Raw genomic sequence first — 26,798 nt, forward strand, 5'->3', positions numbered from 1 at the left:
ACAGCCTGCCAGGCTCCTCTGTCCATGGGATTCTCCAGGCAAGAATACTGGAGTGGGCTGCCATTTCCTTCTCCAGGAGATCTTCCCGACCCAGGGATCACACTCTAATCTCTTGCATTGGTAGATGGATTCTTTACCACTGCGTCATCTGGGAAGTAAGGAATACCATTAAAACACAGGAAATTTTTTAAAAAGCAGACAAGCTATAAAAGCTGAGACTTAGTGGCCATTTCCAGGAAAAGCTACAGGTGAAAAAAAGGCTCATATGCCACATTTTGATAGAGAAAGAAGTAATTTTCTTGAAGAATAGCTTTCAAAAATATTTCCCTAGCTCCTGTAATCAATACCACTGTCCTGCCCTTTCTAGTATTTTGCTCATGTTACCAGTCATTGATTCTGTCCTGAAGCTACCGAAAAAAGGAGAGAATTGTGTGACTTGAGGTATCAGGTTCACTCACCCACTTTGGCAAAAGCTTCTCTGAGCTCCATCATTTCTTCATCGGATACTGATCCTCTGGCCATCTTTTACTGCGTTAGGCAACAGTTCTGCAAGGAGGGGACAACACAGGGAGTGACCGATGCGCATCCTCTGAAGATACCACATCGAGAAGCAATTCTTATTAAGTACAGAAATATTTCTTTGCACCCCTTATGACTTATACTTATCTTCCCAAAAGGTAAGAAATGGACGTTTTCGTATTTTATCTTTTTCAAATTTTTTAACTTTTTATTTTATATTGGAGTTTAGCCAATTAACCATGTTGTAATAGTTTCAGGTGGACAGCAAAGCAACTCAACTATACATACATATGAGTGAGTGAGGGAAAGTCACTCAGTCGTGTCCGACTCTTTGCGACCCCATGGACTGAAGCCTGCCAGGCTCCTCTGTCCGTGGAATTCTCCAGGCAAGGATACTGGAGAGGGTTGCCATTCCCTTCTCCAGAGGATCTTCCCAACCTATTGTCCCCTAAAATCCCCTCCCATCCAGGCTGCCACATAACACTGAGCAGAGCATCCTGTGCTCTACAGAAGGTCCTTGTTGATTATCAAAGAAATAGCCTTTTTCTTAACCGGACTCCACTTTTTGGTCTCCAGAGATGGTCCTCAACATCCAGAAAACTAAGATCATGGCATCCAGTCTCATTGGCTAATAGACGGGGAAACAATGGAAACAGTGACAGACTTTATTTTTGGGGGCTCCAAAATCACTGCAGATGGTGATTGCAGCCATGAAATTAAAAGATGCTTGCTCCCTGGAAGAAAAGCTATGACCAACCTAGACAGCATACTAAAAAGCAGACATATTGCTTTGTCAACAAAGGTCTGTCTAGTCAAAGCTACGATTTTTCCAGTAGTTGTGTATGGATGTGAGAGTTGGACTATAAAGAAAGCTGAGCGCTGAAGAATTGATGCTTTTGAACTGCAGTGTTGGAGAAGACTCTTGAGAGTCCCTTGGACTACAAGGAGATTCAACCAGTCCATCCTAAAGGAAATCAGTCCTGGGTGTTCATTGGAAGGACTGATGTTGAAGCTGAAGCTCCAATACTTTGGCCACATGATGCAAAGAGCTGACTCATTTGAAAAGACCCTGAAGCTGGGAAAGATCGAAGGCAGGAGGAGAAGGGGACAACAGAGGATGAGATGGTTGGATGGCATCACTGACTTAATGGATCTGAGTTTGAGTGAACTCTGGAAGTTGGTGATGGACTGGGAGGCCTGGCGTGCTACAGTCCATGGGGTCACAGAGTTGGACACGACTGAGCGACTGAACTGAACTGAACTGAACTGAAAGATGGTCCACATCCTCCCTGTGATCCAGGCTGCTCCTCACGTCAGGAGATGGAGCTGATTTCCTCTCCTTGAATCTAGGCTGACTCTGTGACTGCTGTTAGTATTTAGAGGGCTGGAGAAGCCATGTCTGGGCTGGAAACTTGTGCTTCTTGCCTTTGGGAATGCTCCCTCCTTCTGGGATGCTCATCCTTGGGTTGGTCCCTCTTGGAAACCAACTCCCATGCTCTGAGATGTCTAAACCACAGGAAGTATGATAATTGGATGCTCTGGTTAATGGTCCCTGCTGAGCTCCCAGGCAGCAGCCAGCATCAACTGCCAGCCAGCAGAGCGGGCCAATTTGGACATTCCAGCCCATTTGAGCCCCTGGATGAACACAGTCCCAGACAACATCACATGAAGCAGAATTGCCCAGAATTCTGATACCAAGAGAATTGAGAGATGGGTTTAAAATCTCGACATTTTGGAGTAGTTTGAAACACAGATATATATGACTAAAACACAATTTTCACATAAATGGTATTTTTAGAGATATGTTTATGTTCATATTTCAAATGAATATGTTTGGCCAAGTGAACAGATAACTTCAAAGGCAGTTATCAAATTTCTCTAACTATTTTAGAAAAGAGGAAGGGAATCTGATCGTCTAATAAGTCTAATGGGAATTTGAGGGACTTTTTAGGTGTTCTCAGAAAGGCTAGTGTTGGCTAAGAAACTTTGCTAGTACTGGAGTAATTTCCCTTTCCCTATGCATGATTGCTGCCCTCTAGTGGGTAGAAAGAGAATACAACAGAAATTGGATTATACGCTTGTCTGCTGCTCAGGCACTTAAGTCGTGTCTGAATTTGTGCTACCCCGTCCCTGGGATTCATGCATGGATGTGAGAGTTGGACTGTGAAGAAAGCTGAGCGCCGAAGAATTGATGCTTCTGAACTGTGGTGTTGGAGAAGACTCTTGAGAGTCCCTTGGACTGCAAGGAAATCCAACCAGTCCATCCTAAAGGAAATCAGTCCTGGGTGTTCTTTGGAAGGACTGATGCTAAAGCTGAAACTCCAGTACTTTGGCCACCTCATGCGAAGAGTTGACTCATTGGAAAAGACTCTGGTGCTGGGAAAGATTGAAGGCAGGAAGAGAAGGGGATGACAACGGATGAGATGGTTGGATGGCATCACCGACTTGATGGACGTGAGTCTGAGTGAACTCCGGGAGTTGGTGATGGACAGGGAGGCCTGGCGTGCTGCAATTCATGGGGTTGAAAAGAGTCAGACACGACTGAGTGACTGAACTGAACTAGTGTATTCTTGCCTGGAGAATTCCATGCACAGAAGAGCCTGGCAGGCGACAGTCCGTGGGGTAGCAAAGAGTCGAAGCGACTGAGGGACTAACGCAGTAGCTAATTCACAGGCCCGTGTTTCAAATAGGAGTTCCATTAAAGCTTATGGAATTCCCCAGTGGGGAAGGGATAAGTGGGGTGAGAGTGTAGAAGAAGAAGTGTTTCTATCTACATTTGGGCCATTTTAGTGACGTTACTAACTTTAAAAAATATTTAAAGTTTGTGACAGAATGTTGTTTTAAATGGATTTCCTTTTTTATATTTGCACTTCGTTTCTGCTGTACTTTTTCTCAGTGACAACCAACCACACAAGACAGCGAACAGCTTTAACACAAAACTGCTGGCCAAAAAAAATGCATTATGCTCAATTTTGCAAATACACATCCCTTATTCACCAGCTCAGTGTACTGCCACATACATTTATCACATGTATTAGTAGTTTCAAACTTTCATTTTCCTAAGCAACCCTCTGTGAGTAGAATCCTTACATGTAAACAACAGCTAACAAAAAATAACTCTGGGGAGGGATAAATTAAGAGTATGGGATTAACAGATACACAGTACTATATATAAAATACATACACAACAAGGATTTACTGAATAGCACAGGGAACTATATTTGATACCTTGTAATAAGTGAAAATGCAAAAGAATCTGAAAAAGAACAGACATTTATAAAGAAATCACGGTGCTGTACACCTGAAACTAATACAATATTGTAAATTATTATATAAACTAAATATCATTAAAATATAAATATAAAATTAAACATAAAATAATTACTATAGTAAAATATAATATTGTAAATCCAATTAAAAAAAAACAATTCTGAAAGACTTCGGTTGAAAATAACCCAAATGCTCCCCCCCTACCTCCACCATCCCATCTTCTTGCCATCTTACACATTAGTGGGAACTCCAAAGAGCATGACTTTAAAACTGTGGAATTATATATATTGTTATTATTTCGATTCCTTTAAATTATGGGATTCTATATATTGTTACTATTTCAATTTATATTGTTATTTCAATATATAATTAAGTTATATATGGTTAGTATTTCCATTTTTTATATATATATATAATGTAGAATTATATATATTGCTATTATTTCAATCTTTTATTATCAAAAGCATCTATGGTATTATTATTTACCTTATATCTAAAAAGGTATTGGCCCATTAGGTTTCCTGACAGAAGGTAGAAGCTGTTGAGAGCTTAACTGTAAGGAAATGCAATCTCACCCATCACAACAACCTCAGCGCCCGGTGGCACCGGTTACCTGACTTTCTTGCCTTCACTTCTCTTCCTTCCTTTTGTGCTTGTCTGTTTCTGTGTCTTCCTCCCTCCCTTCCTCCATCCCTCCCTTCCTTCTTTTCTTTCTTCCCTTGAGGTTTGTTGTTATTGTTCGTTTCCTTTTTAAAAATCAAGCCAGGAGATGTAAGAGACATGGGTTCAATCCCTGGGTCAGGAATATTTCAATATTCCCCCAGAGAAGGAAATGGCAACCCACTCCAGTATTCTTGCCTGCGAAATCCCAGGGACAGAGGAGCCTGGCGGGCTACAGTCCATGGGGTTGCAAACAGTCGGACATGACTGAGTACACCCACATGTACCATGCACTTGTTCCAAAACCAACTTGAGCCCAGTTACAAGGACAGACCCAAGCCTAAGACCTACACCCAATAAAATGTGATCAAGCAGAAGCAGCAATAAGCACGGGTGAAATAAGACAACGGCGAGGGGGAGCCTTAATACTTCCAACACTGCACATTGTGAAAATCTAGTTCCAAGTTCTCCAGAGGTTAAATGCTAAAAAGGAGCTGTCACTTACACAATTCGTTCTATCTATGTGAGAAAAGTCAGTTTTCTTAGGGCAGCAGAACTGAGGCCTGAGAGCAGTACCTTCACCCAAACTGGGTAAGAGGACATTCATGGGGTGTAATAAATGCAAGTTCTGTGTTTCTTGTAATGTCCCACAGTGAAGACTGACGGCTCAGCTACATGCATGCGCACTTCATAGAGCAGGAGCCAGCAGCTCCGAGAAGTTAAGAGCAGCAGCAGGATTCCAGTGCTCGAGTCTCCTCTCCTCTCCCATGCTGTCTGTTCAGGACGCTTTGCGTCTCTCTTAGACGCCCATTTCATCCACCCATTCACTCATCCAGCAATTATTCACTAAATATTGCGATGGCCAAAAAGTTCATTCGGGTCTTTCCGTTCGATGCTGACCTTGGACAGACCTTTTCGCCAACCCAATATATAACATGTCTGGCCTATGCGAGATTCAAAAAAAACTAGAATATGAATTGTGTATCCAGGTGTTCTAGCTTAGGAAGTTTTTGCTTTCCTGTGTTAACAAATTAAGGCTTCTGTTGGAAGATACCAGTGTGTAATTTTGCATACTTGACTAAATTCTTATGACTAATTTGGTTTGATTCTTCCTTATACTCAATACCAATAAGAGAAGGCTCTCCTCCGTTATATTTTAGCAAAGTCTTTGGTAAAGGCTGGCCCTTCTTGTTTTGGGGGTGTCTTATTTCTTGGTTCACAGATGTTCACAGGGTTGCTAGATAAATCGCTTCACTTACACATATTTGTGAAAGCCTACTACAAGGCAGGCACTGTTCTTCATTTCAGGTGAGTGGGCTGCCCTACTGCTCTGAAATATGAACCAGTGTTAAAGACCAAGAGAATGAATGGGGTCTCTGAATCTAAACTTGCCCTATTCTTTGACAGAGGACTTTCAGATTTTACAGCACGTGAGTGGTGAGAAAGACGTGTAAAGAGGCAGGGAATGAGACTGCCTTTTGAGGATCAAGGGCAGGGTTGAGGAAAAAGGAAAGAATTATAGCGCTGGGTGACAAAGAACATCTAAAGATCATGGTTCAGAGGACTTCCCTGGTGGTCCAGGGGTTAAGACTCCACCTTCCAATGGAGGGGATGTGGATTCCACCCCTGGTTGGGGAGCTCAGATCCCATGTACCTCACAGCCAAAAAGCCAAAACACAACATAGAAACAATATTATAGCAAATTCAATAAAGACTTTAAAAATGGTTCACATCAAAAAATAAAAAAATAAAGATCATGGTAAAGTGAAAAAACAAAAAATAGCATGAAAATTGCAGGGCCCATTCAAATAAAAGATCTAGGGAAGGAAACAGGGTTATTTTAAAACCTTCTAAAAGATATATATAAATGGGGAGGATTAACTCAGACAGAGGATCTCAGGGGAGGATCTCTCAGAGAAAAATCAGTCCTGAATATTCACTGGAAGGACTGATGCTGAAGCTGAAACTCCAAAACTTTGGCCACCTGATGCGAAGAACTGACTCATTTGAAAAGACCCTGATGCTGGGAAAGATTGAAGGCAGGAAGAGAAGGGGATGACAGAGGATGAGATGGTTGGATGGCATCACCGACTCAATGGACAAGAGTTTGAGTAAATTCCAGGAGTTGTTGATGGACTAGGAGGCCTGGCGTGCTGCAGTCCATGGGGTCACAAAGAGTCAGACACGACTGAGCGACTGAACTAAACTGAACTTAAGAGACACCAAACAGTGAGACAGCCTTACAATGGAAAAAATTCAAAACCCTCCCTGGTGGCTTAGATGGTAAAGAATCTGCCTGCAATGCAGGAGACCGGGGTTCCATCCCTGGGTCAGGAAGATCTCCTGGAGAAGAAATGGCAACCCACTCCAGTATTCTTGCCTGGAGAATTCCACGGACAGAGGAGCCTGGTGGGCTACAGTTCATGTTATGGGTCGCAGAGAGTTGGACACAACTGAGCGACTAACACTTTCCGCTTTTCAGAGCTTTAAAAGCTAAAGGGAAAGAGAATAGATTGAATTCATTTGAGAGGAGAAGTGGAGAAGTGGTAGTCACCAACCTAAATTACTACGATACTGTTTGTTGTTTGTTGAGCCCAAACAGGAATAGATGTTGAGGGAGTATTTCTTTTACCATCAGAGTGAGCGGTAAATCCTGGAAACACAATCCAACTTGTAGAGACAGAGGAATCTAAGAAATCATTTAGCACAACTCCCTCATTTTATAGAGAGAGAGACTGAAGTTCCAATGAGATGAAGTGCTTTGCTTACAAGTCTTCAAAGCACTCCCTGGGTAGGGTCTGTAACAGAAAGAGCAGAGCAGCAGAAGGCCGGAGTGACCATTAATCGGGCCATTAAGATCCACAACTGCAAACAGACCCTTTAATTAAACAGCGTTTCACAGAGCAGGGCAGGAAGAAGAGGTAATTAATGGAAAAACATGCAGAGGGGACCATTTCAAACAAGGACATGGCTGGGGTTAGAATCAAGTATTAGGTACTTCACACAGTCTATAAATATGAAAAAAAATATTTGCCCATGTTAATTCATGTGTGTTTGATGGCTTGTGTTGTAATTATGTGAGTTAGTTTCATAAAGATAATTGACGAGGGTCTGTTTGTAAATTACTGGCACCATATTGGCAGCTGACTTGAGAGAGGTCACTGCAGTAATGAGACGGGCTGTGGTCATTTGGAAGCTCCCATTTGGAGCTTAGAAGTGGTTGAGGAAGGCGTGTCCCTTCCAGGGCACGAACAAGCCCTTTCTCGCTGCTTCTGCAGTAAGCGGGGTCCTTTTAAATGACTACATCATCTAACTATGACTTTGCCAAGAACCACTTTAAAGTCTTTTGCAAACTGTGGTGAGTTCTGGAACCCCATTTCTGAACCACTGCCCAAATCATAAATCTAAGAAGACAAATCTCACATCATTCAACTAAGTCAAGTCTGGCCGCTCATTTTTCTGCAAGCACTTAAATTTATTAAATCAATGATTATAGAATCCCAGGACATTTGGCCAAAGAAAGAACCAGTCGTTCTTTTCAGAAGGTTATTTTTAAAGGCTCAAGAAAATCAAATTACCACCCCTACCCCCCCCCCACCCCGCCCTCTCCAAACTTCAAAAGCCACAAAACCTGTTCCCTCTTTTAGGTCATCGAGTTCTAAGTTTCTGTTTAAAGGAGGCTGGTATTTTCCAGATGGGTAGTGAAAGAGAATTTCTCAGAATGACTTCTTACACTAAAAGTGTCTCACTCAAGTTCCCTGAAATCTACATGCAGAAACTATTTGTAGGAGTTTACTACAGAACACAGTGCTGGAGAATTTACAGAAGGAAATGCATGCTGTAAAATGAATGTTAAAAAAATATATAAAAAATAAAATAAAATGAATGTTAAAATGGAAGCTGAATTTTCTCTGAGGAGTTTCCTAACTGACAATGAAAAGCAGCAGAAAGGCTGATAACACGTGATCTGTGCAGAGTGGACCGGCTACCTGGGCTCGCATCATTTTTGAAAGCAGGTAATGCTGTGTGGGTCGGTACTTTGATTCGATAGATTGATACCCAATTACATAACTGCTGGGATCAGAGCCCTATCTGTAACCTGGCATCACATTGCCAAGGGACTGTTTTGAAATGTGCCCTACTTTTTCTGCAACTTGACACAGTGGGGAAAGTACAACAGGAATCTTGGGACCCAGGTTCCCAGCTTTCCCTCTGATTCAGCATGTATCCAGGAGAAAATTGTATAACTTCCGAACCCCTCACTGAGCAATAAGTAAACCCCAAACAACACGAGGTCCAGAACATCATCAACCTGCCATCTTTAGCCTTACACTCTGATGATGAAAGAAGTGAAACATACAATACTTAGGATTCCAAAGCCAAATAACATCCCCATAAATTTTTGGAAAAGCAATCATGCTACAGTTATATCAGATAAGGAAGGAATTTTGCTTTCCGTTAATCCTGTTCCCTTTCTTTTACAAAGCAGAACGCTGTGTGTGGTTGGCGGGGGCGCACGGGGGATAAGTTTCTCTGTATGCTTGGAATACCATTTCTCTGTGGATACAGATATTCCAAACGTTCACAGAAAGGATGATTCTCAACATGTATTTTTCAAATGCTTTTGTTTTTAAGAACCAGATAATTATGCGTGTGTGCCAAGCCACTCAGTCATGCCCAACTGTTAGTGACCCCAAGGACTGTAGCCTGCCAGGCTCCTCTGTCCGTGAGATTCTCCAGGCAGGAATGCTGGAGTGGGCTGCCACGCCCTCCTCCAGGGATCGTCCCAACCCAGGAATCGAACCCAGGTCTCGTATGTCTCCTGCACTGGCAGGTAGGTCCTTTATCACTAGTGGCACCTGGGAAGCCCCCAAATAACTATAAATGTCCTCAAATACAGACGACCATTTAAAGGGGCCCTTGCGAATTCTGCGGTCAGGTCAGAATCTGTTTTAGATTGTCTGTTCTCTCCCCGCAGACACACTGGTTCTCCCAAGGCTCTGCAGAGGGCAGGACTCTTCTCTGCAAGTCTCAGAGGGAAACACGCAGCAGTCAGTGAAGCACGGGACGCTGTTCCCGCACAGGCTCAGCGGCTCTCTCTGTCTCAGGTGGTGAAAACACCCCTGGGGAGCCGGCAGCCCCAATTCCTCCAAACCTGATGGACCTGACCTTGCTCTGGCGTCTCTGTGATCTGATCAGCCTCAGAAGCTGAGGGGCTTCTGAAGCTGCATTAGCAATGGCACACAGAGCCCAGCTCTGGCCCAACTAAGGAGTGCCCAGCTCCCCAGCTCCCCTCCCAGCACACCCCGATGCCTGTTTTCTACCATGCTGTCCACTCCACTAAGGATGCGACGCAGGCTAAACCTCTGGCAAGCAAAAGGGATGCTCCAGGCTGGGGTTGCCAGGCCCTCCTTGCCTTGGCCTCTGTCTCCTTCCCGGGGCTGTAGACAGTGACAGTCTTGGCATTCACGTCTAGAAAGATCACAGCTAACCTTCATTCCACATTCAACCACAAGGGCTTAAGATCCAGACTTTCACCTATTGGAAGCTCAGGGAACCCCAAACACGTCTTTTCAAAAAGCTGAATATTATTAAGGGCTAGTTGATAAGCCACTATGACAGCATTGTCTCAATATCAGACGTCATTCATTTCCTTCATTCATTCACTCCACCTATGAGTCTATGTGCAAAGTACTGCCCTGGTTACTAGGTACAAGCAAGGGACTCCCTGGGACGTCATGAAGCCCACAGTTAAATGTCAAGTTTCAGATCCAACACAGAGATGACAGCTCATTACTGCCAAACGATTAACAGAATGAAAAGAGTTCTGCAGATCAAAAATGAACACATGAAAAGGCTAAACAAGGGCTGCAAGGGTGGAGGGGGGTAAGATGAGATAAGAGTAAGAAATTAGCACAGAAGCTTATCAAAAAATAAAAACATCAAACGTCTCAATCAGCCCATGCACTAGGGAAGCAGATAATTTATACATGTGGACATCTCCAAGGAAACCACAATAACTAGCAGGGAGTAGAAGAGAGAGCTTGGGGATCGGGAGACCCAGGCTGCTACCTGTCTGTGTAACATCAGGCTCCACTGAGCCTCTCTGGGCCTCAGTTTCCTCATCTGTAAATTGGGAGATAAAGTCCCTTCCATGTGAAAAGTTCCAAAAGTCTGTTCACTAGCTGACAAGTGCGAAGTAACAAGCTAGAGCCAGGGTTAGGTGTGTTTCAAGTGAGCCTAGAACAAGGGCCAGGGGCCATGAGGAGCTGTGGCCATGCCCTGAAGCATCTCTGGGGAGAAGAACCTTCTCTGAAGTGGACCCAGCATCTCCCAGCCCCACCTGGTTCCTGCTCTTACCTCAGCATCGAGAAAAGCTCTGTCCTCATGCATTCTCCTCACTGACCCAGGCAGATGCCCATGGCTCCACCGCTCATCCCAGAGCAGGGAAGCTTCCAGAACGCCACGTGAGCTCCGCTTTCTGGGAGGTCGCTGCGTACATCTTAAGTCCGGCTGCTCCAGTTCACTTCTGGTATCTAGGCAAGACTGCATGCGCGCTGTCCCAGAAAGAGAGCCATCTACTATTTTCTCAAATATATCCAAATAAGGCAACCCGACAAAGTCTCCGGTGTCTCACATCCCTACCCTGTAACCTAAATCTTGGCTGATATGATGAAAGCGCCCTCTCTTGGGCTATTCTCAGAGGGCATTACAGAAGCGGCTCGATTCATAAAAATTCCGTCACGTGCCTTGGTGAGAGCCACTGGACCTTCAAAAAAAAAAATTCTTTAGACCTGTTTTTGGAGGCTCTCCTTCTCCAAATCTTTAGATAGTTTTCTCTGCTATCTTCTGGGTCTATGCCGAGGTCCTTAAATGAGAATGCAAGAATAACAAGAGTCACAGGATGTAGAGATAAAAGGACCAGCCTTCCTATCTGGTCACTCCCCTATCACAGAGGAGTGAAATGACACCCAAGTTAAAGAATGTGCCCAGTGTCACAGAGCTCACTGGGACTGCAGTCTAGGGCTCCTTACTTCGCCTCTGTCCTTGAGAGCAGGTTTTCAAACCTAGGAGGGAATGCTGTTCTTTCAGTAAGACCTGCTCAACGTAATGGGAAAGTACAAATGCCCCATGATTTCAAATATCTTAGGAATACAATTTCATGTATGTTTCTTGCACTGGAAAGAGAACTTAGCCTAGATAACGAGAAGGCAGTCTCCAGGTCCAGAGTACAAACAACATGTGCCCGTTACAATGTACAAATCCTACTGGCACTTTCAGGGTTTCAGTGACTGAGGCACGACCAACGCCCTGTGTATCCATCTGCACCTTCGTTTCTGACTTCGCAGGAAGGACCTCTGATAGTTTTTAGCAACCCAAAAGCAAACCACAGTGAGATAACTCACACTGAGGCATAACGTTCTAAAAACAAAACGCCAAATTCATAGGGGAATATGAAAATGATACCCTCAGACATCTCAGATTAGCAAGGTTTGAGACATCCTGCCCTTCCAGCTGCTGGGTAGGGCTCCCCTGAGTCCTTCCTTCTCTGAGGTCTGGTTCACACGTCTATGGCTCAGCCCCCACATTGACACCTCCATTTCTCCCAGCAGATTCTGAGATCACACACCATAAGGCATCTAACAGCATTGCCTCGTGGCTGGTGCTTAGTAGGTACGCAGGAAATCACTTGTAGGCGTGAACAAGCAAACCCATAAACTAATGGTACCCAGGGCTTGAGAACGCTATGGTCATCTTCTTTGAGGAGTTAAATACTAACATTCTCATGTGAAAGTTAAAGTGTTAGTTGCTCACTTATGTCTGACTCTTTGCGACCCCATGGATGGTAACCTCTGTCCCTGGGATTCTCCAGGCAAGGATACTAGAGTGGGTTGCCATTTCCTCCTCCAGGGGGCCTTTCTGACCAGGGAGTGGGCCTGGGTCTCCTGCCACCGAGGAGGCCATTCTTGTGTTCACACTTATCACATCCCTTCCACTGAGAGATACAAACGTCAGAACAAGGCAAGCGGATGCACCAAGTTTATCTGAGGCCACTTGGCGGGAAAAGCGACTCTGCAAGCGTCCCTCGGCTGTCTTTGAACTGGGCTGGGGGTGCTCCCGGGCCCTAGCCTCCAGCCACGGGAGGGTTCCGGCTGAGACAGCAGGGCCTGGGGCTGAGCAGTTTCTGTAAACCCTGCTGGCCGCCGCTGATGCTGCGGTCTCTACCTCAGTGTACAGTGTCTCACTTGGAGCCGAGTCCTGCTGTGGGGGGAGGGACTGTGGTGCGGAGACAGATCAGGACAGAAAGGAGGGGAAAATCAGCCTGGATGCACAAACTCAACGTATCAGGAGCACACACAGGAAAGAACTAGGAATGGGTGCCAGAGTTCACCTGAATATAATTTGCACATCACTATCTGGACGTGAAATTGCTCCTCTGGTAATCCTAAGCGTCCACCACTAAGTCGTTTTAGTTGCTCAGCTGTGTCTGACTTTTTGGGACCCCATGGACTCTAGCCCGCCAGGCTCCTCTGTCCATGGGATTTTCCAGGCCAGAACATTGGAGTGGGTTGCCATTTCCTTCTCCAGGAGATCTTCCTGACCCAGGGGTCAAACCCATGTCTCCTACATTGGCAGGTGGGTTCTTTACCACTGAGCCACCAGGGAAGCCCCCTCGAACAGTGGATAAATTGTCTTCTTACATTCAGTAGAGCATGCAACAAACCAAACCAACTGAAGAACAAATTCTTGAATACGGCCCTCTGAACTGTCATCCCTACTAAGTCAGGAAATAATAGCTACGTGACATTTGGCATTTTGCAGTTTTTACTAACTTGTTTTTAGAGTAACACATGTTTATCTTAGAGTAATATACGTTTATCTTAGAAAATGTAAACGAGTAAAAAGAATAAAATATAAACCACCTGCAACTCCAACACCTAGTGACAACTGATCTGTTTTGGTGTATACGCTTTTACATGTTTTATAAATATACACACTGTGTATTTATTTGTACATTTCTTCTTTCAATCAACATCTGCCAAGTACCTACTCTATTCGAGGTCGTGGTTGGATGCTGGTGATGCAAATATAAGATGCGGCCCTGGCTTGTTAGGTAAGGGAGATAGACACCAGTCACTAGAAAACAGGGGGACTTTTTAGATTTGCAGGAAGGGGGAACACAGCTCTCCCCAGGGAAGACATGCATGGTGCCCCGGAAGTAGTGAGATGTGACCTGAGTTTCCACAGATGGGAGGAGCCTGCTTAACGATCAGTCTTTTCCTTCTTCATACAGAGTGAGGAAGCCATATGCTCTCCATAGAAAGGTTATCTATGTTGGGCCAGAGAAAACAACAGCTAAAGGACAAACGGAAGACGAGCTAATGTTCCCTTAGTGGTTACTCAACACTAAACGTTTTCTATGCATTATCACACTGAATTCCACCACAACTCTATGTGGCATAACGATTATTTCCTCTTTATAGATGAGGGAACTGAGATTTAAGTAACTGGCCCAAGGTTACATCGCTCTGAACCAGGGAAACCCCAGACAGTATGGCCCTGCAGCGTGAGAAAATGGGAAAATGGGGGCCCTGAAAAGAGGCATTGCTCCCCAAAGTCTCAAAGTGAGTCACTGACTCATCAGAGAAGAGGAGAAGAGCCTCCAGAATCCTACTTTGGTCAAAAAAATATGAGAAAAACACAAGTCAGTTATGGGCTTCCCTGGTGGCTCAGATGGTAAAGTATCTACCTGCAACGTGGGAGACTCAAGTTCGATCCCCAGGTCGGGAAGATCCCCTGGAGCAGAAAATGGCAACCCACTCCAGTATTCTTGGCTGGAGAATCCCATGGACTGAGGAGCCTGGTGGCTACAGTCCATGGGGTCCCAGAGTTGGACGCGACTGAGCAACTATCAAAGTTAAAGAGGTTTTTTTTTTAAAAAAAACAACCCTGAGATGCACACTCCATGAAACATAAGATGGACTTACATCTTCTGTATTCCATAAGTGGATGGGGAGGAGGGCAATGGGAGGGGTTTCTCCCACTGGTTTCAAGAACAGCACATATTTAGTTTACAGCTTCACCGAGGCTATAACAAGACCACTTTCTCCCAGTCTAAGCGAGTGTGAGGGCATGACAGGTTTCTTACAAACCTCATCCAACCACTGATGATCTTATCTTTCTTTATGAAATTAGGCTTGCCATATACACAAAAAAGAGTGAACTAGGAAATAACATCGTAAAGCAAAAAGATGCTGGATTTTCTGATGTAGTGGCTTCCTCCTGCAAACTTGCATACACGTTACTTAAATTCTGAGTCTCAGTTTCTTTATATGTAAAACGGAGATATTGACAACAGTATGCAGGGTCCTTCAAAAACCAAAAACAGAACTACCATCTGAACAACTTACTAGAGGAAGAAATGCCAAACCACTCCAGTGTTCTTGCTGGGAGAATCCCATGAACAGAGGAGCCTGGCAGGCTACACTCTGAGGGGTTGCAAAGAGTCCAACATGACTGAGCACTCTCACACACACATATACACACACATGAACAACCTAAGTGTCCATCAACAGGTGAATGGATAAAGACGACGTGGTACATATATACAACGCAACATTATGCAACCATGTAAAGGAATAAAACTGGGTCACTTGCAGAGATGTGAATGGACCTACAGTCTGTCATACAGAGTGAAGTGAGTCAGAAAGAGAAAAACAATTATCATATATCTATTGATGCACATATAGGGAAACTAGAAAAATGGTACAGACGAACCTAGTTTCAGGGCAGGAACAGAGATGCAATGTGGAGAACAGATGTGTGGACACAGGGCAGGGGTGGGGGGTGGGATGAGCTGGGAGATAGATTAGGGGTCACAGACTATCTTGTGCTAAACAGACAGCTAGTGGGAGCCTGCTCCGTGACGACCAAGATGGGCAGGCTGAGGGTGCCGGAGGGATGGAGGCTCAAGAGGGAGAGCATAGTATATACACATAGCTGATTCTTTACCTTACATGCAGAGTACATCATGAGAAACACTGGCCTGGATGAAGCACAGCTGGAATCAAGATTGCTGGGAGAAATATCAATAACCTCAGATACGCAGATGACACCACCCTTATGGCAGAAAGCAAAGAAGAACTAAAGAGCCTCTTGATGAAAGTGAAAGAGGAGAGTGAAAAAGTTGGCTTAAAGCTCAACATTCAGAAAACGAAGATCATGGCATCCGGTCCCATCACTTCATGGGAAATAGATGGGGAAACAGTGGAAACAGTGTCAGACTTTATTCTGGGGGGCTCCAAAATCACTGCAGATGGTGACTGCAGCCATGAAATTTAAAGACGCTTACTCCTTGGAAGAAAAGTTATGACCAACCTAGACAGCATATTAAAAAGCAGAGACATTACTTTGCCAATAAAAGTCCATCTAGTCACAGCTATGGTTCTTCCAGTAGTCATGTATGGATGTAAGAGTTGGATTATAAAGAAAGCTGAGTGCCGAAGAATTGATGCTTTTGAACTGTGGTGCTAGAGAAGACTCTTGAGAGTCCCTTGGACTGCAAGGAGATCCAACCAGTCCATCCTAAAGGAAATCAGTCCTAAACATCCATTTAAGGACTGACGCTGAAGCCAAAACTCCAATACTTTGGTCACCTGACACAAAGAACTGACTCATCGGAAAAGACCCTGATGCTGGGAAAGACTGAAGGTGGGAGGAGAAGGGGACGACAGAGGATGAGATGGTTGGATGGCATCACCAACTCAATGGACATGAAGCTCCACGAGTTGGTGATGGATAGGGAGGCCTGGCACGCTGCAGTCTATGGGGTTGCAAAGAGTTGGACACAACTGAGCGACTGAACTAACTAAATAACTATAGCTGATTCACTCTATTGTACACAGTTACATTCCCACAAAAATAATAACGTAGTCACAGTGCTCATCCATAGAGCTGTGTCAGAATAAAGCAAGACTAAGTGTTCCAACTGTATACAACAGTGCCTGGTGAAGGAGGGAGGGAGGAAGGAAGGAAAGGGCAGAGGGAGGGAGAGAAGGAGAAAAATTAAAAAGGACCAGAACTTCTGTTACGAAACTATCTTGGGGAACAAACCCAATTTCCATTATCAATTGTATGAAATACTATGTAGAGTCACTGTCTAAAATTCACACTTAATTGTTATGTGTGTGGGTGGGTGTAAATCTAGATTTCACACTTATGCTTTATCTTCAAATGATCTTAGCTTGGCTTGCTCTGGCTCCTGTACCACTTCTCTCCTCCAGAAGCCTTGAAGTCAGTTTCAAAAGCAACTGCGGAATTAGTAGATGATACCAACCAGAAGCCAACAGCAATAGTATTGGCTGATCTCATGCTGAGCGGTCAAGGGACTCTGGGCTCAGTCTTGCCCGAGATACGTACTGTGGAAAGTACCTTCTAACAGTTGAGGAAGTGTGGCCAGAGTGGGAAAATGTACAGCAATCTTAAGAAAAGCCTGACCACATCCATTGTGAGTCATGAAATAAGAAGAGATCTCTGAGTATCTGTGATGAAGAACACTGGCCTATGACTCCTCACTCTCAGGTACACCGATGCTTGGGGCTGATTCTGTTGGCCTTTTTTTCTGCCTCTATCTCTTATCCACTCCTGAATTCTCCAGGTATTTTTTGGAAAAACACTAAAACAATGTGCAGTTGACAATCGTGTCCTAGGGCCGACTAACAGAAGCTTCTATTTATTCTCAATAAGCCAACCTCATTTTCTATGGGCTCCTTGGAGTAGTTCTTCCAGAATCTCTAATGACAAGCTCATTCTCATAAAAAACAAAATGAGGAGTTACAGGTAAATTGAGGCAGAAATTTGTGTTTGTTTGATGTACTATATTTATCTTCATTTTGTTGGAAGCTGCAGTTCAGGGGGCAAATATTTACCAATTCCAGTTTACTCATGGGATACGCTGTAACAGTTCTTTTGTCAAAATGTTAAATAACTAAATAGCCTAGTTGAATCCCTTCCTAAGTCTTATTTTAAGGACTTTGTACCATCGAATCCTCAAGCATTTATTTATTTGTTTGTCAATTATGTTTGGTATACCAGGAAACCCATCAAAAGCAGAGTTGGGATCTCTGCGTGATAGAAAATTAGGAATAATCATTGAATAGTCAATCACAGAAAGGAAAACTTAGACTTATTAGAAAGCAGCCAGTGGATCATGTTAGAAAATACAATGCAAAGAAAACAGACAAGGTTTACACATTTAAGAAACTGTGAATATTTGAATGGGAAAGAGGCAAGGTGCCAATCTCGGCTCTGCCCAGCTCTGCGACCTTGGACATAACTCTCCCCAAACCTCAGTTGGTCATCTATCATAAGATGATGATAACATCGATCTTAGGCAGTTTTTGTGCAGAAATATAAAAGCAAATACTTGTCAAGTGCTTAGCATGATGCCCCACAAACAGTAAGGGCTCAACAAGTCGGCGGGGCTTCCCAGTGGCCTCAGTGGTAAGGAATCCACCTGCCAGTGCAAGAGATGCGGGTTTGATCCCTGGGTGGGGACGATCCCCTGGAGGAGGAAATGGCAACTGCTCCAGTATTCTTGCTTGGAAAATTCCACAGACAAAGGAAGCTGATGGACCACAGTCCCTGGAGTCACAGAGGACAGGGCACACACACACACACAGTTGGCATCGACGGTGAGTATGGCACAGTGAGAGGGAAACACAGACCGATGGACTGGGGAAAAGGCAGAGGACACGGACCCGGGAGCAGAGCCAGGGGGTAGACAGTACTCCCCTCTGTTTTGTAGATGAGGAAACCAAGCTTAAGAGATCAGCTGGGGTTCCACATTTAGAGAAAAACTAGAAAAGGGAATCCAAATTTGCCTGCAAATTTGCTTATTTCTTATACCATGCTTGTCTCATGCACAGAAACTGTAGATACTGAGACTCACAAGCTTAAAAAAAAACTGACATTATATATGATATTTAATCCATGCATTCTATTCAATCACCAGACAGATTAAGTGTCCCAACTATCTATCTCCACGGTCACAGGAAAGAAACAGGGACTCAGGGATATTTTGGTGAAAAATCTCAAAAGACAACGAAGGAAGGGAAAAAGCTGAAAAAAGTCCTCAAATGTGCCCATGATAGTCCATCTTGTCAAAGGGAAATTTTCTTAAATGTTATGAAGCATGGGAAATGAGGGGGAAAGTTCATTCACGTCTTTGAAATGAAGAAAAGGGGGCTCAATATGCAAAACTGCCTATGTGCTCCTCATTTTCTTCTTGCTTTCTCATTGCTTCCATGATGTAGCTTTCTCCATATGGCGTGTACATTTCACTCTTCTTTCTGATCTGGCCCTCCTGGTGACGGTAATGTGAGCAGATGACACCAAGGACAGGCAAATGATCCACATTTAAAAATGTGACACCTGATATTAACAAAGATGCAGTTCTAGTTCGAAACTTTGCCTGAGGAACGGCGAGAGCAAAGAGGATGCAGATACCATACAAACGCATGTGTGCACTTCTTCTCTTCATTTGGATCTACAGTTTGGAATAAATACTGGTGACAGCTACCAAGCTGAGGGATCCAACTGCAGGCTATCATTGAATTGTCAAGTAATTAGTTCATTCATTTACTTCCCTCTCGAAAGTACAACCAGAAAAAAAAAAAAAGGAACATAAATTATTTGGGAGGTTGCAATTCACACGCAGCGTTAATTTGTCTGTCAAATTTGGTGTCTTGGCTTTTCTGCCTGTGGAGAACATAATCCATAATCTCGTTTCCATTTTAGCTCAGCCAGTCAAGAGGGTGTGTGTGTGTGTGAGACAGAGAGAGAGAGACAGGTGTTGAGGGTGGGGAAGAGGGAGATAACACAGACAGACAAGAGAGAGAGCATGAGTGTGTGTCCACCTGTCCATGGAACTGGTGCTAGACTAAAACAAGAATCAACGTTGCAGCCGCAGAACTGTGGCTTTCTTTGCAGCTTCCTCAATTTAACATCTTAGCTTTTCTTTCCGCCAGAAAAAACAACCGACCACATTGGAGAAACAAGCCTCCTTATAACTTAAAGTGGGGCTGAGGCAGGCGTGGCTCTGAAGTTGAGCAAAACTCATTTTAACTCAGTAAGTGGGTCACTTTTTACCTCTATTCTTCAGCTCACAATTAAAACAATCTTTCATTCTTTTGCAGTTTTAGGACACCTATATTTGGCCATTACTATATAATTATAGATATGTGTGCTTGGTATATCTATAATTATATAGTTATAGCCAAATATAGGTGTCCTAAAACTGTGAAAGATTGTGTGCTTAGGTATAAATACAAACTTGTTTAATTTATTCATGTCTATCAATCGCAATAGTTAGAAAATGGGAATGCCACTTGGCTAAAGTATTCTAACCTTCTAGGACTGAGAACTTTTCAAAGCTTAGGGGTAGAGATTTTTGTGACCTAGGCTCTGGTCTATAAGTTGGTAAAAACAAAACAGTTAAGAGCAAAGAGGGACTGAGTAAATACTGATGATGTTGACAAAGAAGAGTCTTTAAAAAAAAGCAATAATACAGATGCATTTACCTGGGATACATTATTATTACTTGAGTGCAACTCAAGGGTCTAGGCACAGATAACCATCATGGTCTGCTGCCTGTTCATTCCAGGAGGTTTTCCCTGGAATTCAGTAGTTAATACAAAATTGACTCAACTGTAGAAAAGTGAGTCATATCACATATTTGAAGCATTAACCTGCTTTCATACATGAAGCTAACACCAGTACCTACCTCACAGGAATGCTGGGATAACTGAATGTATTAATATGGTCAAAACACTTAGAAAAACAATTCAAAATAGTGCTACAGAAGGCTACGCTGTTACTCTAAGGGTAATGAACTGAAATTCTTTGCTCCCTCTCTGCTATTGGTAGTATCTTGTAAGACGGAGTGATTATGAAATTACTGGGAAGAGTGATGTAATGACTGAAATTGACAAAACAAGGGGAAGCGCATAAGGAAGCTGAATCAGGAGGGGACTGAGGAAAGCAAGGGGGGATGGCCATCCGGGGAACTCAGTGTTCACAGCAACTGCAGGGAGATGCCCCTAGATGATGGATAGCTGATCAAGTGGTAACTTCTTAGAACTTCAAAATGAGAACAACGAGAAACACGAAATCTTTTGATTTAAGAAGTGCGTTGCCATCTGGCAAAACAGGGAAACTTGAAACTCTTGGAAACTGCAGACACTGATGAGTTTTATATTTTGGTGGACTCATTCTAATTTTTAATTCTTCAGGATTCAATAGGTAGATGGAATAGAATCATTGGATGGTATCTGTGAGTTGGACAGCTGGCAAACAAACAAACAAAAAAATCCTAAGAAGGCAATTAGATAAATCTAAACTCACTTTGGCAGCCTGGGTGTGAGGGGAGTTTGGGGGAAAATGGATATCTGTATGTGTACGGCTGAGTCCCTTTGCTGTCCACCTGAAACTGTGACAGCATTGTTAACTGGCTATATACCCCAATATAAAATAAAAAGGTTTTTTCTTAAGGAGCCGAATTCAAAACCAAGGAAGGATAAGACATGATTTTTCTGTGAAAATACAATAAATAAATAATGTCATTTTGCTATAAAACCTATTAGTCATAAAGTCATTAGACTTTATAATCTTCAGACTTTTGACTCTTCAGAAATATGAGACTCTTCATAATCTTATGAGAAATTTTCTTAGTTTTATTTTACCAAACTTGATTTTTTAAAATATTCATTTGCCATCTCTCCTGTATACACAGAGAGGCCTTTGCTCTTTTCGTAACACGGAGACGTTGACAAGGAAATTTTCTGAGAAGAGTGCAAAGTGAATAAGGAAAAATCAATGATAACTGTTCCTGTGTTCTTGATCATCACATATGCTTACGACCAGGTACATAATTTTGGCATGGGTAGCTAAGTTAATGTATTTACAACATTTAAAGCTCAGTTGATGTATTTAAACTAAAATAATGAGATTGATTTTGACTGTTGGCTACAGTCATCGGACAGTTTCTTCAGTTCCTTGAAGTCAATGTCCATTTAGTGCTCTAAAATGAAGAATAGTGCTTTGACAAAAAGGAAGCGTGTTAGAATGTAAAATACTATACTGTTGTTATATCTTCTTGCATAGCAGTCACTGCGGGAACTCAGTAAATATTAAATTAACAAGTGAGATGTAAAAAAAGACTTCCATGCATTTCTAAGGAACTGAGAAAAACTGAATAAAGATCATGAGTACCTCCTACCCGCCAGGAGACACAGAGCAGGAGCTCAGACTGTCGGCAAATGAAGGGCTTGAAAAGCAATATGATTACTGCCCTACTTAAAGCATTACACAAACAAACGCAGAAGAAACAACGGAGGCAAGGAAGGTGGGGGCAGGAACCAGTAGAAAAAAACCTGCAAAAGGACATGTTTCTTGAAATAAGCCTTAAAGAATGAACAGAGGTTTTTACATAAAGATGAAAGCCCTTGGAAAACAGCTGTAGTGAAAAGAAGTGAAAAGAGCATGGAACTTTCTGGCGGCTTGTGGTCTTGCGCACCTAGAATGTGGGTGAGTGTCAGGGGAGTAAGAAGATGGTGGGCAGCAGCTAGAGCAGAAGGAAGTGACAAAGAAATGAGGCTGGGGAAGTGGTTGAGGCAGGTCGGTGGAGGCACACTTGAGTAAAATTACGCATTCATTAAAAGAGAACCCTTCTTCATTCTATTATTATATGAAACCCACAGTGCTATCTCTTCCTTATGAAAATCTTTCTGGGTTTACGGCAATCTTTTTTCTTTTCTTCTTTCTCTCTCTCTTCAAATCATGAATGCCAAGATCTCTTCAGTCAGCTTCAGAACTAAAAACCTATCGCGATCTGCATCTGGGGAAAAGCTGCTGGTGTGGAAGAGAGGACCTGGGATACACAGACGCTTCCAGAGAGGCAGGATGGAGCCTGAGATCCTGGCTTCTCACAGCCCCTCCCCGCCTCCAACTGCCCAGGGACCTTGGGCCACTTCCTTCAATAACGAAGCCCACTCCTCATCTCTAAAGGTAGTTGGGTGTGGGCGGGGAGAAGTAAATGAGGTCACGCATAAAGGGTGGCTTACACAGTGTACTTATCAATAGCAAGTGTTATTACTACTTTCTTTGTCCTCTCTAATTTAAATAGATATATTTGAATGAGAATGTTACTTGTTGCTCTCCCATTCCCCAAAGGGTTCAGCAAAAGAATTAGCTTGTTGTTCAGTCGCTGAATCATGTTCTACCCTTTTGTGACCCCATGGACCACAGCCTGCCAGACTCCTCTGTCCATGGGATTCTGGACAGAGCACTCGAGTGGGTTACCATTTCCTCCTCCAGGGGTTCTTCCCGACCCACAGATCGAACCTGCGTCTCCTGCATCGGCAGGCAGGTTCTTTCCCACTGAGCTACCTGGGAATTAGAAATGGCGTTAAAATACTGAAATTGTTTCCCAAATTACAGATTGTTTCAAGGTATAATCTATGAAGGAGACAAAATTTAAAATGTGACAAGAGAAAACACCTTTGGGACAGCTAATAAAATGTCCCACCTCAGCAGTGTTGTTCAAAGGGCAAGATCCAGAACAGTCTTCCCTGATTTTACTGGGGGTAAACGAGAATGAAGAGAAATGGTATTTCATAACGTATCAGATTGATGCTTTAACAATCTAAACTTGATTCCATTTTCATTTCCTCCCAAGGTAAAGACAATAATGGCATAATTTTGCATCCTAATTCATTTTTTTCACATCAATATTTTTACTTAAAACATGACACAGTATATTTTCAATCTGTTCTTTTGGGGGGGTTCAATCCTTCTCCCTCAATTCCACATTTTCGCTAGCTTGAAACTATTCAAGTGAGATGTGTCAAACAATATTGATGATCACATTTCACAACTTCAGAAATTCACATTTACAGGTAAGTCGTTGATCCCATTCAAATTTGTCTGTGCAAAGATGTTCTTTAAACCATTTTATTTACTAGAAACCAATTATGATAAATTTATGCAAATTCAAAATCAAGATGTGTGTGGATAAACCACCTTTCTTTTAATGATAGGTTTTTAAGTTGCCCTGAGGAGGTATTTTAGAAAACAAGTTGCTATAGTTAATCGGGCTTCCCAGGTGGCTCTAGCGGTAAAGAACCCACATGCCAACGCAGGAGACACAACAGACATGGATGCGATCCCTGGGTTGGGAAGATTCCCTGGAGGAAGGCATGGCAACCCACTTCAGCTTTCTTACCTGGAGAATGCTATGGACAGAGGAGCCTAGTGGGCTACAGTGCACGGAGTCGCAAAGAGTCGGACACGACTGAAGCAACTTAGCACATACTTAATTAAGAAAAATTAGGTTTTGATAAGTATGCTGATAAATGAATCCATTTGCAATCTGCATGCTTTATGTTTATCATCTGTCAACGGTTCTTAATATTATTGAATAATGATAATTAATCAAGGCTGATGTTACAAGTTTCAAAGACTGAGTTTCAACAAAGTTTCTGGAATAAATATCCCATAGCAACTTTATAAGAATTTCTATTGCAGACGGAAGCCCTTCCTCCATAACTTAACGGTCATTTGTATGGTTATGAGGACATCAAGTAGTTCAGACAATTCTACAAAGCAGTACAATTAAGCAACACAAATTGCTTTTATTTTTAGAGAATAAATGGAGAAGAGACCGCCTCTAGTTCCATGTGGCTACTAAGCACACCCATTAAAAACCGTTGGCACCCCAAATCACTCAAACCACCAGTGTCACACTTGGTAACACAGGACTCAAGATGTTAATATATCCACTAAAGTACCGTAAAGAAGCTTTTTCCTTTTTAGAAAAACATAACCACAGGAGCTAAAATTAAACTATCCCCATCAGACCAATGAGCAGTAATGACCATCTGAATGATCAATATCCACTTTCCTGAGAACATTTGAAAGTAGATAAAATCACAGTAAACAGCCTCCCTGAAATAAAGCAATAGAAATAAATCAGAACATGGTTTGGTTTTAAAACTAAAAAAAAAAAAAAAAAATCATGTGTTATATGGTATAGCATAGGGAATTCTGCTCCGTGTTATGCGGCAGCCTGAATGGGAGGGAGGTTTGGGGGAGAATGGGTACATGTAAATGTAAGCCTGAGTCCCTTCCCTGTTCACTGGAAACTATCACAACAGTGTTAACTGGCTACACCCCAATACCAAGTACGAGCAAGCGCCGGGACATGAGTGTGAGCAAAGCTCCGGGAGATGGTGAAGGCCAGGGAGGCCGGGCGTGCTGCAGTCCACGGGGTCGCACGCAGACAGAGCGCAGGACTGCTTGACTGAACGACAATAACACAAAACAAAAGGGGGGGAAAGAAACATAGCTTTTTGGGAGGAGCGATAACTGTGGGTAGCTGGAGAAGTCACCTCCCAGAGCAAGATCGGAGGGGACGGGAGGGGTCCCTGGCTGGGCGACCACACGAGGTAGCTGCAGCTTTGCTGAGCAGTTCAACCGGGGCGGGGGCAGAGCTCACGGGGGACAAGGGTGACAGGTGCTCGGATCTCTAGTCCCCTGAAAGCAGAGTCCACAGTCCACAGAACCAGAACCGCCCAACAAGCAGAACATCGTAAGCACTCAGGAACGGCAAAAAAAAGAGAGAGAGAAAATTTACCTGGTAGCCAAACTGTTCTCAGTGGTGCTGGCGTGTAACCAGAAAACCCCTTCTTTCTGATCTGGAGAACAACTTTGTTAACCCCGGGTGTGTGGTCACAAGGCAGGAAGTGACTAGAGTAACAAATCATCAGCCAGGAAAGAAATAGATTTTGTCTTTATAAGGACATTTTACTTAACATGTTCTTTTTTTTTTTTTTCCCCTCTCATGTCCCCTCCCCCGCAAAAATCACCTGACAGGTCACACTGAAATTCAGAAGCCTCTTACCACTTCCTCTTTATAAGCATTTTTCTCTCTCCTTCCCTTTCTTTCTCCTCTAGCTGGCTTGCAGACGCTGGGCTACTGAAACCTGCTTGATTTCAGATAACTACCTTGACTTTTTCACTCTGACCCTAATTGAGAATGCAGTGCTCTGATGCTTACCTTCTGACAGCAGAGATAAACAAATTATTCATTTTTAATGAAAGAGCCAAAGCAAGAGGTGGCGGTGTCCCCAAAACCAGCTGAAAGGGATTTCCTTGGGAAAGCTCCGCCCCAGGAGAAACCAAACCCCTCTTAAGAGTCCTGAACAATGATCTCATTGGTGCAAACAAAACAAAAAGATCTCTTTAAGGGGAAGGGCTCAAAAAGAAAGATATATTATTTACTCATTCTTTTATTTATAGAACACCTATGTACTAGGGATCTCTTTAACCCAGTTAAAGATTTCAATTATTTAGACGTTTCCTACCAAGAGCACCTGCAGCAGTGACCAGGTTCAGTGGGCTGGCTAAATTCCTTCTAGGCGTCCCAAGTAGCTCAGCAGTAAAGAATCCACCTGTCAATGCAGGATGATGGAAGAGATGCAGGTTTGATCCTTGAGTCGGGGAAGATCCCCTGGAGGAGGAAATGGCAACCCGATCCAGTATTCTTGCCTGGAAAATCCCATGGACGGAGGAGCCTGGCGGGGCTACAGTCCATGGGGTCACAAAAATTCCAACATGACCGAGCACACAAATCCATCCTACGGATCAGGTTTATTTTCTGAATACACATTTTATAAAATTAGCAAAAGGATAAAAAAAACTCAACTCTATGCCAAAACCCTGACCGCCTGTCCTGAGGGCTAATTCTTATCTTCAAAGGGAAGTGCTCAATGCTCAAGAAGCCTAAACACTGGTTGTGAAGGTTGTATAGCATCCTGAGTCATGTACGACAGAACATTACTCATAGCCTGTCTCCATGCTGCCTGGAGCCTGTGTAGCTCCAGCGACCAGCCTGCTATGGAGGAATGAGAATCTGAGGCTCTGCTCCGGCTGACAGTGAGTTGAAGATGTCTTGGTCATTCAATAAGTTTCTGTATTTGTGAGGGCTCTAGTTGGGGCAGGGCGGGGGAAGGGGGTGCTGCCCTTATACTTCTTTTGCTTCTTTGATTTCTCCTCTAGAAAGTTCTTGCTTCTGACCTCAAATGTCAGATCAAGCCCTTCTGGTATCTGCATCTACTTCATCTGCCAGGGATGTGACAATGTCTTGGTCAGAACCCTACAGGAGCCATCTCTGGGGAGACGGTAGGCAGAAGAACAGGAAGAGATGGTGGAGATTCAGCCCGTTCTAGAGTAGTTCACCTCACAGAGAACCATCAACTCTCTTGTGACTCCCCAGGGAAGACTGAGGGGCT

At 43.4% G+C, this 26,798-nt stretch overlaps 1 protein-coding gene across 5 annotated transcripts in view; it reads right to left on the minus strand.

Moving 5' to 3' along the window:
- The window catches only part of LCP1 (lymphocyte cytosolic protein 1), a 59,830-nt gene extending 34,604 nt beyond the window's left edge, over window positions 1–25,226 (minus strand). For 2 of the 5 annotated variants that reach the window (XM_068984194.1, XM_068984196.1), the window contains exons 1-2: window positions 25,142–25,226; window positions 459–546 (exon numbers count right to left, since the gene is read on the minus strand). In XM_068984194.1, the coding sequence (XP_068840295.1) occupies window positions 459–522 (64 nt within the window). In that variant the 5' untranslated portion in view covers window positions 523–546; window positions 25,142–25,226. Of the gene's footprint in view, window positions 1–458; window positions 547–7,120; window positions 7,137–10,809; window positions 10,853–25,141 lie in introns of those variants that run through there. The other 3 variants (XM_068984195.1, XM_068984198.1, XM_068984197.1) reach the window with 3 other exon arrangements.
- Window positions 25,227–26,798: the final 1,572 nt, after the last annotated feature.

The sequence above is a fragment of the Capricornis sumatraensis genome, chromosome 12, assembly GCF_032405125.1.
Source record: "Capricornis sumatraensis isolate serow.1 chromosome 12, serow.2, whole genome shotgun sequence".
Lineage (NCBI taxonomy): Eukaryota > Metazoa > Chordata > Mammalia > Artiodactyla > Bovidae > Capricornis > Capricornis sumatraensis.